This window comes from Cricetulus griseus, chromosome 6 (assembly GCF_003668045.3).
Source record: "Cricetulus griseus strain 17A/GY chromosome 6, alternate assembly CriGri-PICRH-1.0, whole genome shotgun sequence".
NCBI classification, from domain to species: Eukaryota; Metazoa; Chordata; class Mammalia; order Rodentia; family Cricetidae; genus Cricetulus; species Cricetulus griseus.
Window position 1 is genome coordinate 23050566 of NC_048599.1, and position 15735 is coordinate 23066300.

Consider the following 15735-nt stretch of genomic DNA (forward strand, 5'->3'; position numbering starts at 1 on the left):
ATGATTTTGACTCTGAAAAGTAAATATATGTGGAAAAAAGACTTGTTTAGTCGGCAGCAGTGGCACATGTCTTTAATCCCAGCACTCGGGAGGCAGAGGCAGGTGGATCTCTGAGTTTGAGGCCAGCCTGGTCCACAGAGTAAGTTCCAGGACAGCCAGGGCTACATGGAAAACCCTGTCTTGAAAAACAAAACAAAAAGACCTGTTTTGTGAGATTTGGAGTGATATAGAAGGGTGACCTGGGTGTTTTTCTTGACAGGATAAAATGGAAAATGCAGAATGTATACCTTAGGTAACCCAAGGAATACACTTAGATTTTACATAATTATGATTTTAATTTTAATCTTTACACATTGCTTTCTTTCAGATGTAAGCTCTGTGCATGCCAGGCAAGTACTATACTTACCTCCCTCACCCCAGCATACTCAATATACTCTCCCAGCCCTTTCCATTTATTTCTGCGGACAGTCTTTTCTTTGTCAAGTGGCACTAGTTATTTACCTTTGTAATTATTTTTTAAATTATTTTGTTTTGTTTTGGAGACAAGGTTTCTCTGTGTAGATTTGGCTGTCCTGGCACTCGCTCTGTAGATCAGGCTGGCCTTGAACTCACAGAGATCCACCTGTCTCTGTTTCCTGGATACTGGGATTAAAGGCATGCACCACCACTGCCTGGCTAAATTATTAATTTTTGTAGTACTGTTGTGTTGAATCTAGGGCCTAGTACATGCGAGGCAAGCTACATCCCCAGCTCTATTATTTTTTTTTTAACATTTTGTGGTGCGTGTGTGTGTGTGTGTGTGTGTGTGTGTGTGTGTGTGTGTGTGTCTGTCTGTCTGTCTGTCTGTCTGTCTGTCTGTCTGTCTGTCTGTCTGTCTAGGAAAGCGTTTGTACCAGGATGTGCATGTAAAGATCAGAGGACAACTTGCAGGACTCAGACTCTCCTTCCACCATGAAGGGCCTGGAGATTGAACTCAGGTTGTCAGGCATGGTGGCGAGTGCTTTGGCTAAATCTTTCCCTGCTGAGTCATCTTGCTGGTCCCCTAACTTCCTCTCTTAAATGTTTTCAAAGTTCCTTTAAAGAAAAGTTGTCACTAATGGGATGGGTGGCATGAGGCTGTGGAGCACATGTGACAGGATTGCTGGGCACATTTTCCACAAGGCTCCCAGACAGGGGGTTTGCTTTTCTTTCAGATGGATTATGCTACATTTCCACGCTCCAGGTCGTAGGGCTCACATACTTACTGTCCCCTCTGCCTAGAGAGTTCTTATTCAAGATTTTCACCTTATTGGATCTTTCTCTTTATTCTAAAATGACCTCCGTAGGGAGGTCCTTAACTGGCTAACCACTGTTTTTCCCTTTGTGGTGCCAGGAATCCCAAACAGAGCCCTGCACGTGCTAAGCACACATTCCACCACGGAACTACACTCTCACCTTTGGCCTTGTTAAAGGGACCCCTCCAGTGACCTCCACTGCTTCCCCTGTGTTTCCTTCCTAGCACTGATCCCTCTAACCAGTCTTTCCTGTCTCATTGTTTCCTCCAGTGGCCTGAGAGCCCCTGACCAGCAAGGGCTCTGCCCTGTGTGCCACTGAACCCACAGAGGAGCTCCAGCCTAACAAATTAAAATTGTTCTACATTAGAGCCTGGCTTGGTACACGCCTTTAATCTCAGCCTAGGAAGGTAGAGGCAGGAGAATTTCTTTGAGTTCCAGGCTAGGGCTATATGGTGTGCCCGAAACAAAAGAAAAGTGTCCTACATTGCAATGTCTCCACGCCAGTTCTGTATCAACTGGTACCAGCAGCCAAGGTCAGAGGAGAGAAGGGAGGCTGAGGGAGTCCATGGTTCAGCATCAAACACATTTATTTCACTTTTATTGAGTATACAAGAACAGAGAGCACACACACAGCACGGAGCACTGAGGTGGGGGAGCGCGGGGACAAGAGAGAAGAGAGGGAAGAGTGAAAAGGAACAGGACAGCAGTGCAGCTGGTTGGTAAGGTGCTTCTGAAAAAAATATATATTTAGAGTGATGTTGCTCATGCAATCTCAGGCCAGTCTTGGTATGTGCTTGCAGGGTTCAAAAACCGAAACAGGTCCTGGTACTCCCTGTACCCTCACATGGAAAAGATCCATAGAAAGTAAAAGTCGGGAAAATAAAGGTGTGTGAGACACAGAGTGGGAAAACGGCTCAGACTGCAACTAGTTGCCCTGCTCGTTTAATTCAGTGGGATGGAGTAGCCCAATGTTGCATGGTGAGATGGTCACCCAGAACTCTGACTGCTCTCTGAGGCTTTTCCCACTCTACTACCTGGCCTCCTGGATAGAGAGGTGCCACAGAGAAGATGACACAGACACACACACACACACACACATACACACACACACACACAAGAAAAAGAAAAAAAATAAAGAAAAGAAAATAGGTTGAAGGCAGACGAGACAACGAATATCCTTATTCTCTATGGAATGGAGGATGGGGAGGAAACAGTGCCCTAGATTTTAGCTTTGCAAATCCCCTCCTCCCTGGGCAGGGTGCTGACTGCCTCTCTGGGGTGGGGGGGGGAAGGTCAAAACATCCGTGTTGTGAGTATCTCCCAAATTCTAACATCCCACAAGCTAGGCCCGGTCATTTCATCCTTGCCTTGTAGCCCACATTCAGGGCAGTTGCAACCCTCCCAACAAAGATCCTCCCTTTGAGGTATGTATGTCCAGTGTGTGCAGGACAGGAGTTCCTGCAGAGGCAGGTGAGGCCTGAGCCCAATTCCAAGGGGATAGAGCCATTCCTGCTCTTGGCTCAGAAGCAGCAGGAGCTTGCATGTAGTAAAGGGGCGGGCAGGAGGTTCTGTGACTTCTCCATCAAGAATGGACAAAGATCCTGGAGCAGAGAAAATGCTCTGTCACACTGGAGTGGGCTACTAGACTGCACCAGGGGCATATGGCTGACTCTACAATCTAAGAGCCTGGCTCTACTTCTCAGCTGCCACAGAGGAAAGCTATTCTGGCTTCTTGCCCTGTGTCTGGCCAGCACCTGTAAATAGGTAAGGTGTACATTGTAGGAGCAACTAATAAGCAAGCCCAGAGGGCACATCTAGCCTGGACCCTCTGAGACATTTCCAGGTAATGTCTTATCAGATGGAGGAGTGGAGAAGTTCTGAAATGAGCCAGGTATGGTTAGGGATAGGCTTGTCTAATGGCTTCCCAGGGCCCCCCTTCCCTTTCATGCTTCTCCTTCCACCTTGAAAACAGAGCCTGGCACAAATGGGCAACCCATAAACATTTGCTGAATAAATATATGAACTGCCTTAGCAGGACTAGGAAGTGAATTGGGACTGCTGTAGGACATTTTCCCTTAGAAAGGGACATTGCTTGTGGCAAGCAAGCCAGAAGAAGCTTGCATATGCCAGAGTGTAATGCCAAGCTTGTGGTGGAGTTTTCTCCAAGGGCTCCTGTCATCTTGAGGCCATTTCTGACCTTGGATACCGACTGACAGCAGTCTTGCAAGCCAGGGTTTAATGTAGAGGGAGCCAGTGGGCAATACTTCCTCGTACTTGCTATTGTTCTGGGATAGGTGAGGCCTTTGGAAATGCAGTATGGGCCTGTCATGGCCTTCCCTGTATTCATGGCCTCTTTATCATGGCTACTTTAGCTCAGGAAAAAGAGCATGATTCACATGATGGAAGTGGCATAGGGGGAAGACTGGCTGGGCGTTTCAGAAAACCAGGTTAGAGCCATTGCTTTTTACCTCGGCCAGGATACCACTTCCCTTAAGACAAGGGATTCATTGTGACAAGGTGGTGAAGAGCAGGGAGAGACATGGCGGAATACAAACCAAAACAAAGACCCTGGTAATAGTAAAACAGAAAGAGAGGACTGAAAACCAAGGCAAGCCCCCTGGAGGTAGGAGGACTGGCCTATGACCTCAGCAGCAGAGTCCTGAGCACAGGGTCCTGACAGCTACTGCTGAGGGAGAAGGCATCTTGGCCTGGCATGTTCGGAACTACATCTGTGTTGCTTCCTTCTGGCCAAACCCTCACCTCTCCATGAAGGGCCCCCCAGTCTCCCCACCAATCACCCAGTTACAAACACCACACACAGTTTCACTACACTGAATCTGCAGCGCTACTGGAAGCCGGCCACACCCAGAGTTCAGTGTCCTCGGCTGGGCCAGTTTGGCAAGATCTAGGAACCTTGGGATACATCACAGTCAGGTAATTATAACTTGAAAATGTCAGCTGCATACTTACCAGCACAGTTTATTTTAATATCTGTTTCCTGTTACATGTAATATACATAACTTAAAATCACAGTCATACAATCTCCTATGAGCTGCACCTCCGTCAAGAGAAACCGGAAACATACAATGTCTACTTCCCTTCCCATGGCTTCCTTTTGCTCTTGTAGTCTCTTTTTCTTCCAATGAGAGTCATCTGCAGTGGCCCTCAGCAGGACCAGGACACAGAAGAGGAGGGTCGGGGAGAGAGGCAGGAGGGAGCTGAGACAGAAAATGGAGACAAGATGAGTAGAAGTCAAGGGGGAAGCAGGGAGGCAGAAGAACAGAGAGGGGGTTTGGCAGCCCAGTGTCAAGACCCAGAAATAACAATCAAGTGTTCCTCTCACTCCTCCTCCAAGTTGGAGACTTCCATTCTTTCCTTCCTGGAAAATAGTTGACTGTGTGTGTGTCTTGCTGCTGTGACTTCTCTTGCTTGGCTACGTGATCTTATTTTGTTTCTTCCTTTGCATTAGAGGGAGCGACAGAGAGGCTGGAGAACGAACAGGGTACTCATCCATCCTGGAGTGTGTGCAGCCAGGGCTCAAGGGGACATCTACAATCATTGTGGTCTGCTTTTGTAGTTTGGCAGGAGAAAGGGGTGGGAGAGCGAGAGATTACGATTGTTACATATCTTCCTGAAAAAAAAAAAAAATTCCCACCAATTCAATTGGTCTGCAAAGGAAATGAAGGTTGTTGCAGATGTTGGTTGTTGCCATCAGCTGACTGCTCCGCCAGCCCCAGCAGCAGTGCAAGGACGCGGTGTTTCCTGATATATATCTATATCTATATATATCTATATATATATATATATATATGCTTTCCCTTCCCAGTCTCTCATCAGTGACAGTATGTCACAGCTGGGATGTTGGTGTTGTCGGAGAATCCAGAATGAAGGCCCCTTCTTAATGGTTCTCTGGCTTGGGTTGGACCAGACACGCCAGCATCTCTTCACGGAGGTCAGGATTCCTGGGTGCCAGAGGCAGGAGAATGGGGTGGTGGGTACAAAGGAAGGAAGATAAGAGAAATTAGTTACTTTAGCCACTCGCCTTTAAACACAGGGCAAGCGGTTCTTTTAGCTACCCTTTACCCTGTATGGTGGCCCAGAGAGAAAGGGTGACTTATCCAAGGCTACACAGCTTACTTGTGACAGCTAAGGAATGACACAAAGGAACCTAACTCCAGACTCCATGTGTGTTTGCCTGCTTGCTCCTGAGGAGGCAATGCTCTGTACTTTGCTCTGAAAATCTTTTCGATGGTCCTTTAATGGGAACATGCCCCAGTCACCATCATTTTACTTTTCTCCTTTGCTCTTCTCAGTTCTGAGGCTGTTTCACCCTGGCTACAGGTCTTCTGCTCCCCATGGACCTACTATGGCCTAGAGATTAAACACCAGACAGCAGTGCTTAAAGAAAAACAACAGGGTCTGATTCCAACTAAGGGTTACCTATAGAACTACAGTTTAGAGTGCTAACTCTGCAGCCACACTTCCCGAGTTCAAATCCCACCCTCTGACCTGTCTGCTCTGTAACTGTGGGCAAGTGCCTCAACTTCTCTAAACCTGTGTCAATTTCTCTATAAAATGGGACCTGCCTTTCACGGGTCAGAGGCACCACAGAGGGGGGCTCGTGTATAGGAATGCTGAATAAGTAAATGCCTTGTTGCTTTCCTTGCTTCATCATAGCCCTTGCCCCCATCTTGCCAACAGCAAGGGCTACCATTTACCTACCTTCACTATTGCAACTACTCAAAACCATTTTTACATGGAACAGCATTCCTGACTCTTGTCACCCACTAGGATCAAGTACAATCAAAGTGTTATAAAGAGTCCTTCTTGGGTCGTTTGATGAGAGGAAAAGTGATGCCTAGAAGGTTAATGGCTTAGCAAGTCAGTGGCAGGGTGAAGGTGAGAACCCAAGGTTTCTATTTTGAAATAGGTCAACCCCCCCACCCCCCAGGTAACCCTGGGAAGGTGAAGAAGCTCTAGGCAGCCAGGTGAGTGCTGTCCTCTTGGTGGCAGTGTTCAGGAGACAGATCCTCTCTGAGGGGGATGGGCCAGGGGGACCTAAATAATACTGTGCACAACCATTCATTCTTCTTGGTTTAGGACAGCCACTGATAGCCTACCATGACTAACAGTAGTGACTGGCTTACCTGTTATGGAACTCTTACAGTATGCTAGGCACTATGGGAATTACCATTCATGTATGATCTCCATGAGACAGAGACTAGGGGAAGTCAGCATGGTGATGAACACAGGTGGCTCTGGAGTCTAACACATTAGGTTTGCCTCTAACCAGTTCATCCTGTTCCCAGCACCATAGCTTTGGGCAAGCCAGTTATGGTCTCTGAGCATCTGTTTCCTCACTTGTAAAATGAATGAATGAACAGACAGTATGAAGCCTGCACCTGGCACAGCATAAGCATCCCCACGAATAAGAGCAATGGATACTACTACTAGGATTGCCGGTACCCGTTAGCTGGTAAGAAAACACAGGATGCCAGGGTCAAATAACTTCTTATGGTCATAGAGCTGATGATGGGAGGACTTGAAGCTGGGTGTATCGTTCCTGCCTGGAATCTCAGCTCTTAGGAAGGTCAGGAAGGAAGATACTGAGATCAAGGGCAGCCTGGGACATATGGCAAAACATATCTCCGAAAAAGGGTAGAGAGAGAACAAAAAGAGGAGAGCTTGAGATTTGAATTCAGGGTTGAAGGACTACAGGGTTCTTCTGTGGGGTACCAAGATGCATCTATCCATTAAGCCAGTGTTTTTCAAGCACCTTAGGAAACAAGACCTCTCTCCAGAATTAGTGGGGTGACTTCACTGAGAGTCTGGGGTGGCTCCTAAAGCATGTGAAAAGAGGAGGAAAAAGAGAGACTTCTGGCTCTCCAAGACAACACAAAGTGGATCTTTTTTTTTTTTTTTGATTTTTCGAGACAGGGTTTCTCTGTGTAGCTTTGGAGCCTATCCTGGCACTCGCTCTGGAGACCAGGCTGGCCTCGAACTCACAGAGATCCGCCTGCCTCTGCCTACCGAGTGCTGGGATTAAAGGCGTGCGCCACCAACGCCTGGCTTACAAAGTGGATCTTTACAGAAGAGAAAATACGGGTACACCACGGTGCTTGGGGATGATGGCATTAAACAAAGAAATGAAGAAGAGGGAATGAAACAGCACGGGGAACAGAAGAGCTGATGTCGGGGAACAGCGGGGGTGACGCTGGAGACAGCAGGGTGAGGCAGGTAAGGTATGGAGGCTGGAGAAGAAAGGCAACAGAGAACCTGGGGTCCTGGCTGAAAAGAACCTCTGGGGAAAACATGGTTGAGTGTGACACCCCAGGACAGCACAGAGGATGCAACGTGAAAGGGTGCCTGCTTCGGCTCTTCACTTTACAAGTGACGAAACTGAGTCCCCCTAGTGGAAGAAACCGAGCCATTGATCAGCAGAATGGCTACAGAGCTACAGCACAGAGCTCCTAGCACCATGGCTTCTACATCGGGCTACAAGGGGACTTCATACGGACCAGTGTGTAAATAAATAGTAATTCTTGGGCAGTAGAAGTTCCAGGTCCCCGCTCAGCCAATCCAGATCAGACTGTGACAAGTCTTCTCAGGCAGCTTCCCCAGGGGATGTCATCAACTCTGCACTAACATGACAAGTAACCTACTCTCCACCATGTTAAGATGCGGGAAGAGGAATCAGATGACTGAAGACACCGGGGTGCCAACAATCTGCATGGAAGTCTGAGTGGCGGTGACAAGATGGCTTTACCATGACTAACTTCCTCTCCTCTCCTTCTAGGTCAGAGTATACTATGGAAATAGAATGTGAATCTTGTATGGGATTTACTTTCCTAGTAAATAATTTTCTAGACATCACTATTAAAATTCTTAGGTATTTCAGCTGGGCAGTGGTAGTGCACACCTTTAATTCCAGCACTCAGGAGGCAGGGGCAGGCCAGCTTGGTCTACAGAGCTAGTTCCAGGACAGCCAGAGCTAGAGAGAAACCCTGTCTCAAAAAAACAAACCAAAACAAAACAGATATTTCTACTTTTCTAAATTTATCTAGATAAATAGGAAATTTTAATATTCAAATTTTAAATTCTTAATGTGTGTATGCGTGTGTGCATGTATGTGCATATCTGTGTGTAAGGTACACATGAATGCATGTGCATGTTTAAACCAGAGGTCAACTTCCAGTGCTGTGACTTATCTGTCTACATTGGTTTTTGTCTGTTTGTTTGTGTGAGGCAGTGTCTCTTCCCAACCTGGAGCTCACCAAGGCCAAACCAGCTGGGGCTGTCCAGCAGGCCCCAGGCACCTGCCTGTCTCTGCCTCCCTGGCACTATATTGCCAGCTTTCTAAAGGTGAGTTCTGGGGCTTAAACTCAAGTCCTATAATTGCCTGGCAAATACTTTGCAAACTACACTATTTCCCCAACACTTACATTCTAAATTTTAACTTAATAAAAAGCAAAAGTATGTGATGGTTTGAATCGTAATGGCCTCCATAGGCCCCCCCATATATTCGAATGTTTAGTCACTGGGGAGTGGAACTATTTGAAAATATTAAAAGGATTAGGAGGTGTGGATTTGTTGGAGTAGGTGTGGCCTTGCTGGTGTCACTGTGGGTGGGCTTTGAGGTTTCAAAAGCCCATACTGGGCCCAGTCTCTCTTCCTTCCCCCCCACCATCTTTGGAACAGGATGTAGCTCTCAACTACTTCTCCAGCACCATGCCTACTGCCATGCTTCCCATCATGATGATAATGGACTGAACCTCTGAAACTGTAAGCCAGCCCCAATTAAATGCTTTCTTTTATAAGAGTTGCCATGGTCAACTTCACAGCAATAGAACAGTGACCAAGATACATGTGAAACTCATTTTTAATAATATGTTTGGGAACCTGGGGGTGTAGTACAATACTTGCTAGTATGTGCCAAGTCCTAGAGTTTGATCTCCATTGCCTTAAAAAAACAAAAGGGCCTGGGAATACAGTTAAGTTAGTAGAATGCTTGCCTAGTGTGCAAATACCTTGGTTTCTGGCACGCATAACACCAGGAGTGGTGGTGCCTGTAATTTCAACACTAGAGGTGTATAGGCAGAAGAATTAGGAGCTCAAGGTCATCCTTGGTTACAAAGTAAATTCAAGGGCAAACTAGGTTATATGAGACCCTGCCTCCAACAAAAACAAATGAAACAAAACCTCTATCCACCATATTACTTAATTCAACATATCCTTTTTCATTTCATAAGTATTAAAATTAGCTGACTCTTTTTTTCATGCTAAATCTTCAAAATCATACACACATTTACCCTTAAAGCACATCTCATCTTGGCTGAGCCATTTCAAGTGCTCAATAGCCACATTTGGCAGTGGTTGCCATATTGGACCACACAGGAACAACACTGCCACCACTACAGAAGTTCTTTCAGATGAGACTGGGCTAGACCCTAGTCAGCATCCTTTCAAATGTCAGGAAAATGTTTCAACACTTCTCCATCTCAGAAGAAAGCACTCAAAGGAAGAGGATTCTTGTACTGACTCACGAAAGGGCAAAGAGGTGACCAGCTGCTATTTGTGGAGCCTTTGAGGTGGGCGTTTTCCCATGGCACTGTAATGTCTCAGCTGTACACAGGCCTAAGAGCAATAAGAGCTCAACTTTTCCTGGGGGCGGAGTGGTGAGGATGGATCCTGGTGCCTCACTCAAGCTACACAGAGGCTCTATAGTTAGGTTAAACCCCCAGCCCTAAAAAGTTTTATCTTCATGTAGCCCACCCAGATGGAAACATTCACTACAAAGTGTCATTATAGTTCTTCACTGGCACATTCTAGAGGTAGCAGTATTCTACTTTTATTCCCAAAAGAATTAAAATTTTGCTTGCCATTCACTTCCAGTAGATGGAGTCGCACAGTAGGTACTTCCCATGTCTGTGAGATTTTTGTCTTCTGTGTCTGATAAAATTCAGCAAACTTCCAAAGAGGCAGAAGAACCCTCCCCAGGACAGGCTGTGAGAAGCCCAGTATGTCCCAGCACTGTATTATTTAACACCTTATTGGCCTTCAATGAAATAGAAAGATGGGGTCCCCAGGAGTCTGGGCCTAGAGTGCCTGAGAAGTCCTGGGTTTGTAAGTCAAACAAAACAGATGGGACAAAGGTCCTAGGCATTACATTCCCTTAGTAACATCTCATGACCCTGATGGAGACAGAGACTCAGGGATGGGAATACAGCACCCAGACTGGCTAGAGTCTCATTTACCACAGCCCCCCTGTGGATTCTCAGCACCCTCTCCTTGCCACTTGTGGACTTACTTTTTTGGACTCAGGGCATGGAACTCTAAAGAAACCAAGACACCATCTTCCCTCCCTCATTCCTTTGGTCTAAAGCAGGCCACTGTCTCTCTCTTTAGCGCCACAAGTCAGGCAGCTGAGGGTCCCACCTGCACTATCAATCAAGCCACCTGGGCTCTTAATGGAAACTACTCTCCAAGAATCGTTCCCCTGCCCCCTCCCAGAGGAACACAGGGTTTCTCTGTGCATCCCTGGCTGTCCTGTAGACCAGGCTGGCCTTGAACTCAGAGGCCTGTCTGCCTCTGCCTTCCAAGTATGAGGTTAAAGGTGTGTACCACCACCACCTGGCTTCTAGGACTCTTTTTACTGCTCCCTCCTCCCTCCCACTCTGCTGAGCCCCAGAACCGTACTTGTGGCTTCTTGTCCCTCTCCTCCGGGGATGGGTCTGTTTCTCTGTAGACAACGGCTTTGGTTACCAGCATGTCTGGATGCTGTAGTTTGGCTTCCTTGATGGCCAAAGCCAGGGCCTGGTGGGCAGAACAGCAAGCATAGTGAGGCACCATGGAACAGTGACTAGGAGAGAAACTGAACACAAGCCCCTACTGCACAGCTGGGGAAACTGAAGTCCAGGAGGGGCCAAGTCAAACAGAAGATAAGACTAGAGTTTGAATCTTCCAGTCCTCATTCAGTGCCCCTTCTTGGGCGTCAGCAGGGGGTGGATGCCTTCTCTGCCCGTCACCATTACGGGGGGAAGGGAGGGACTGGATACTGGGGTGTGCCCTGGAAACGCTGTCCCTTGTCCCATACCTGGTCTTGATCGACATCTTCATCCCCAGTAATGATGATTCGCTTCTCAATCCTTGTCTCAGAGAACCCTCCCTTCACAGTCTGTGGGGAGAAAAGGAGAGGGCAGGGGAGAGAAAGGCGGGGTCCCTCTTAGGTCTGCTGTGACAGACCTACACACCTCAGCCTCAGTCGCCTGACCAAGCTGAGAGCCAGGAGTTCACCTCTTTCCTGTCCTCCTCAGCATTCTCTTTCTAGGCTGAGGACTTCAGACAGTAGCTCCTGCCAGGTTGTCACCACTCCCTAGCTACCAAACTGTCTCATTTATGTCTCCTACACCCAGCTCAGATGCTGCTCCCTGGTTGGCAGAGTCCCAAGGCACCCGGTCCAGGCCCTCCCCAAACACTGAGTCTGCATCTCTCACGCTTTGGGGCCTCTGCATGAGGCTGACCTATGTGCACATGGCCTTGCTCACCTCTCCAGGCTTTAAGCCCTGGGGAGTGGGGCTCGAATTTTATCACCTCAGTATCCCCTCCTCACCCAGCACCTTTCCCAATCTCACCTGACGGTGCTGAATGCAGATCTGCTGAATGAACACATGAATGAAATGTGAATGGTGACAAGGTTCTACCTTAAATGACTTGGAACAATCTTACAAAGATACTTTGTTACCTCTACTGTTTTCTCAAGGAGTCGGGCTTCCAAGTAGAGGATGGGGCAGAGCCTAACTGTTAGGCATGTCCAAGGAGGATGTGACGAGGAAAGACTAGCTGGAGGTAGGCAAGGGTGAGCAGAGGGGGCCCCTGGGTGGTGAGGTACAGAGGAGTTTCCTGAGCCATACACTGTGGGGTGTGCCATGTGAGGCGGTCCCATAAAACCAGCAGAGAAGCCCATGCTGCTCTCTCGGGTTTTTTGAGAGGTTGCTTCCTGGGAAATATGACAAGGTGCCAAAGCTACAAGGTTGCAGGCAGGGCCTTGTGTAGTGTGGACAAAGGGAAAGTGTTACCAACCAGACTTTCACTTCATTGGGTCAGCTGGACCTTCAACTCAATCCCCCAGGCTCAGCCTGGCTCCTCAGGCCTCCAGCCACAGCTGGGCCTCTCCTGTTTTCCCTGGCCACTCATCTGTGGACTTGCTACATCCTCCTTCTAAGCCTTTCTTACTTCCTTGGCTGTCATAGCCAGTACCCTCTAGGAATGCCTCCCTCCTCTGTCCCCAACCACCCCCCTAGCCCTCACCCCCAGGCCTTAGTTCTCATGGGGTACTGACAACTCTGCTTCCTCTACCTCCCTGCCCCTCTACCTCCTTTCTTTCCTTGCTTTGCTGGGGATCAAACCCAGCACACTGTGCACATCAGACAGACCCGGCTGCTGAGCCTCATCCCAGCTCCAGTGAGCCTATTTTCTCTGAGTCACTACCTAAGTTAACATTTTCTTGTGACTAAGATCCTCCACAGTCAAATTAGCCCCAGGGCCTGGTGCAGCTCTCATCTACCCCTATCAGTACTTCCGCGCCTGTGCATCCTGACTTCCCAGTCCCCTGTCTGCACACCGCTTCCTGGTTTCCTGCAAACACACCTCACCTAAGTCTCCTCCAGCAGCCTCATCCTGGTTTCCTGCAAACACACCTCACCTAAGTCTCCTCCAGCAGCGGGAGTCCAGCTCACTAACATTTGCTTAACAAAGAAGTAAACATACAGTGTCTCTGCTCCTCTATCCTCAGGCACTCTGTAGTGAGGCCCAGGACCCGACTCAAACCCTAGTCTCTCAGGTTTTATGTTTGGGTGGGTGGGAGGGCAGGGAGGACTGTGCAATGACTGATAAGGATTAAACCTTTGCTAGGCAAAGACTATACCATTGAGAAATATCTCCAGCCCTCTTTACTTTTTATTTTGAAGCAGGGCCCCACTAAGTTGCCAGGCTGGCCTGAACTTTTCAGTCCCATGTCAGCTTTCTAAGTAGCTGGGGCTAGGGGCTTGTACTACCAGGCCTGGCAAACAGTAACTTTTTCCAAATGGCACTTCCTGACTTTGGGGAGCTTCCTGCACATCACCCTTCTGAATTTTCCTGGCTCTCAAGGCCTGCAAGATGCAAACAAAATTGTTCACAATTACTTTGGAGGAGGACATCTGACCCCACAGACTAGCTGCCAATGCTGTGTGCTAGACCTACTCCCAAACAACAGTAGCACAGGGCAACACACTGCACACTGGCAAAGGTCCCCTCTTAGGGAATGAGGAGCCAGGGGCCAGCATGGCAATGACCTTCCCACCTATAGCCCGCTGGGGCCCGGGAACCTGCTGCTACTCACTTTGGTGACATGGGTGGTGGTGGATGTTGAGAGGGTTTCCGCAGTGGCGCCGTAGGTGCTGGTGAGGACATCTTTCCCGATGATCTGCAGAATATAACCACCCCCACCCCAGGGGTCAGGTCAGGGCACTGGGCTCTGAAGGGGTGGATGGGGCTAGGGAAACTTTTCCAGGGATAAGCAGGGCCCCTGAAGGTGAAGCATGGAAGCCAAGGTGCTTTGAACCATTCATTCTGATACAAGAAAACCAAAATCTTTCCAACTCTAGACCTAGAATATTCCCAAACCCAGAGATCTATAACTCTTAGAACTTGAAATCCCTAAGTCCCAGAGTCCTAATGACAACCTAGAATGGAAGACTACTAGAAGAATGACCAGATGGAAATCAGGTCACAGACCGAGCCCTCCAGGCCCTCATCCTGTTACAAGCAGGAACATGCTTTCTCTGGACTAGACACTGAGAACAACAAACAGAATGAAAGCACCGGAAAGACCTCAGTGACGACTCAGTGTCACTGGTGGGACAGCCACCAACAGAGCCCGGCCTAGAACCCAAGCCTCTGGACTCCAAGTTCCTTGCTCCTCCTGCTCTACAAGCTAATGCACCAGTTGTGTGTGTGTGTGTGTGTGTGTGTGTGTGTGTGTGTGTGTGTGTGTACTTACATAAGTGCGGAAGTGTGCTCCAGTGTCCTGTTTACCCCCAGCCCCAATACCAATGCTTTGATTACATGTGTGTGGGGGGGTACTGATGGGCACCTTAGGAGCCTGTGGGCATCTGAAATAGTCCTGAGCACCTCATCGCTCTTGCTGTGGCTGTGTGCCCGCATGCTCAGTTCTGAGTCCCCTAACCTGAGCTGGTCCTGCCTACTTACCGGTGAAAGAGAACGGATTTCCGTGGCCACCGTCTGTGGGCCTGGGATCATGGCAGCTGCCCCCTTCCCGGACTTGAGACTGTTCTCCTGGGGAGACAATAGTGCTCAGATGGCCAGGTCTCAGGTCAGTAGGCCTCCAGGATAGCCAGGGCATGTGACCATGTGGTTATCATCACCACGGTGTTGAGAAGCAACACAGAAGCAGAGAGCTGAGGCATTCATTCAGCCCTCACTTGCTCAATCCCACACACACTTGCACGCTTGCTCACATTCTCACTCAACAAACATCTACTGAATCCCCGCTACTGGGGATGCCAAGGTGAACAAGCTATGGCATTGCTCTCTGGAAGCATTAAAAGGAGTTGGGTCGTCCAGGGTCTTGTCGTGGACCTGCTGTGCACCTTGAGGCAGAGCCACTTCTTCCCTACTGTCTGTGAAAAAGGGAGCCCTTATGAGGAGAATAGGGAAAGGGCTTTGTAAACCAAAAGCTGTTGGTGAATGCGGGAGTGCAGGTGAATGAATCATGTATGTTCTTCCAGTCCCTGCTAGACTCTAGGTATCCAGCTAGGTATGTGCATGCATGAGACCTCATTTAACCTTCGAGAGCACTGAAGGCAATCCTTGGCAGCAGTCCTATTCTGCAGAGGACACACAGAAGGGAAAACTATAGTATGTGGCTTGTTCAAGTCCTGCAGCAAGACAGTGGTGGAACCAGGAGTTAACTCCACGCTCGGCAGCCTCCAAGGCTGCTAGGCGGTTATAGTCTGAACCACCACTCTGTCCTTGGAACTGTCACTCTTGAGCCAGCTCCCCTGGTCTTATTCTGATTCTGTCACTTGACTTGTTGTTCTGCAGTTGGCCAAGGGGACACTAAGGCTCTCCCTGCTGTCTCACTTTTGCATAGTCTCCAGCTCAGCTTTGCTATGCACTGTCTCAGCTAAATGGACCCCAGTCTTGGGTCTGTGCATGGCAAGGACCTGGACCACTCTCTTCCTGCCGGAGCATGGGGGGGAGGACGGAGTCTGTGCTACACCTGCTCCTGCCCTGAGTGTTGGTGACCAGGTCACTTGGCACACCATCCTGAGGCATATTCTCTACAACATCTTGGATCCCAGACTATAAAGGCCATTTCTAGGAGTGTTTTCTCTCTCTGGTTTAGGGCCGTGGCTGTATCCATAGCTAGTCCCATCTACCATCAAAGAAGCAGTTTCCC

At 48.6% G+C, this 15735-nt stretch overlaps 1 protein-coding gene across 6 annotated transcripts in view; it reads right to left on the minus strand.

Moving 5' to 3' along the window:
- Positions 1–1843: 1843 nt before the first annotated feature.
- The window catches only part of Epb41l1 (erythrocyte membrane protein band 4.1 like 1), a 73439-nt gene continuing 59547 nt past the window's right edge, over positions 1844–15735 (minus strand). For 4 of the 6 annotated variants that reach the window (XM_035446110.1, XM_035446108.1, XM_027421313.2 and 1 more), the window contains 5 exons: positions 14523–14609; positions 13654–13737; positions 11368–11448; positions 10971–11087; positions 1844–5236 (listed from right to left, as the gene is read on the minus strand). In XM_035446110.1, the coding sequence (XP_035302001.1) occupies positions 5228–5236; positions 10971–11087; positions 11368–11448; positions 13654–13737; positions 14523–14609 (378 nt within the window). In that variant the 3' untranslated portion in view covers positions 1844–5227. The remainder of the gene's footprint in view (positions 5237–10970; positions 11088–11367; positions 11449–13653; positions 13738–14522; positions 14610–15735) is intronic. The other 2 variants (XM_035446109.1, XM_035446107.1) reach the window with 1 other exon arrangement.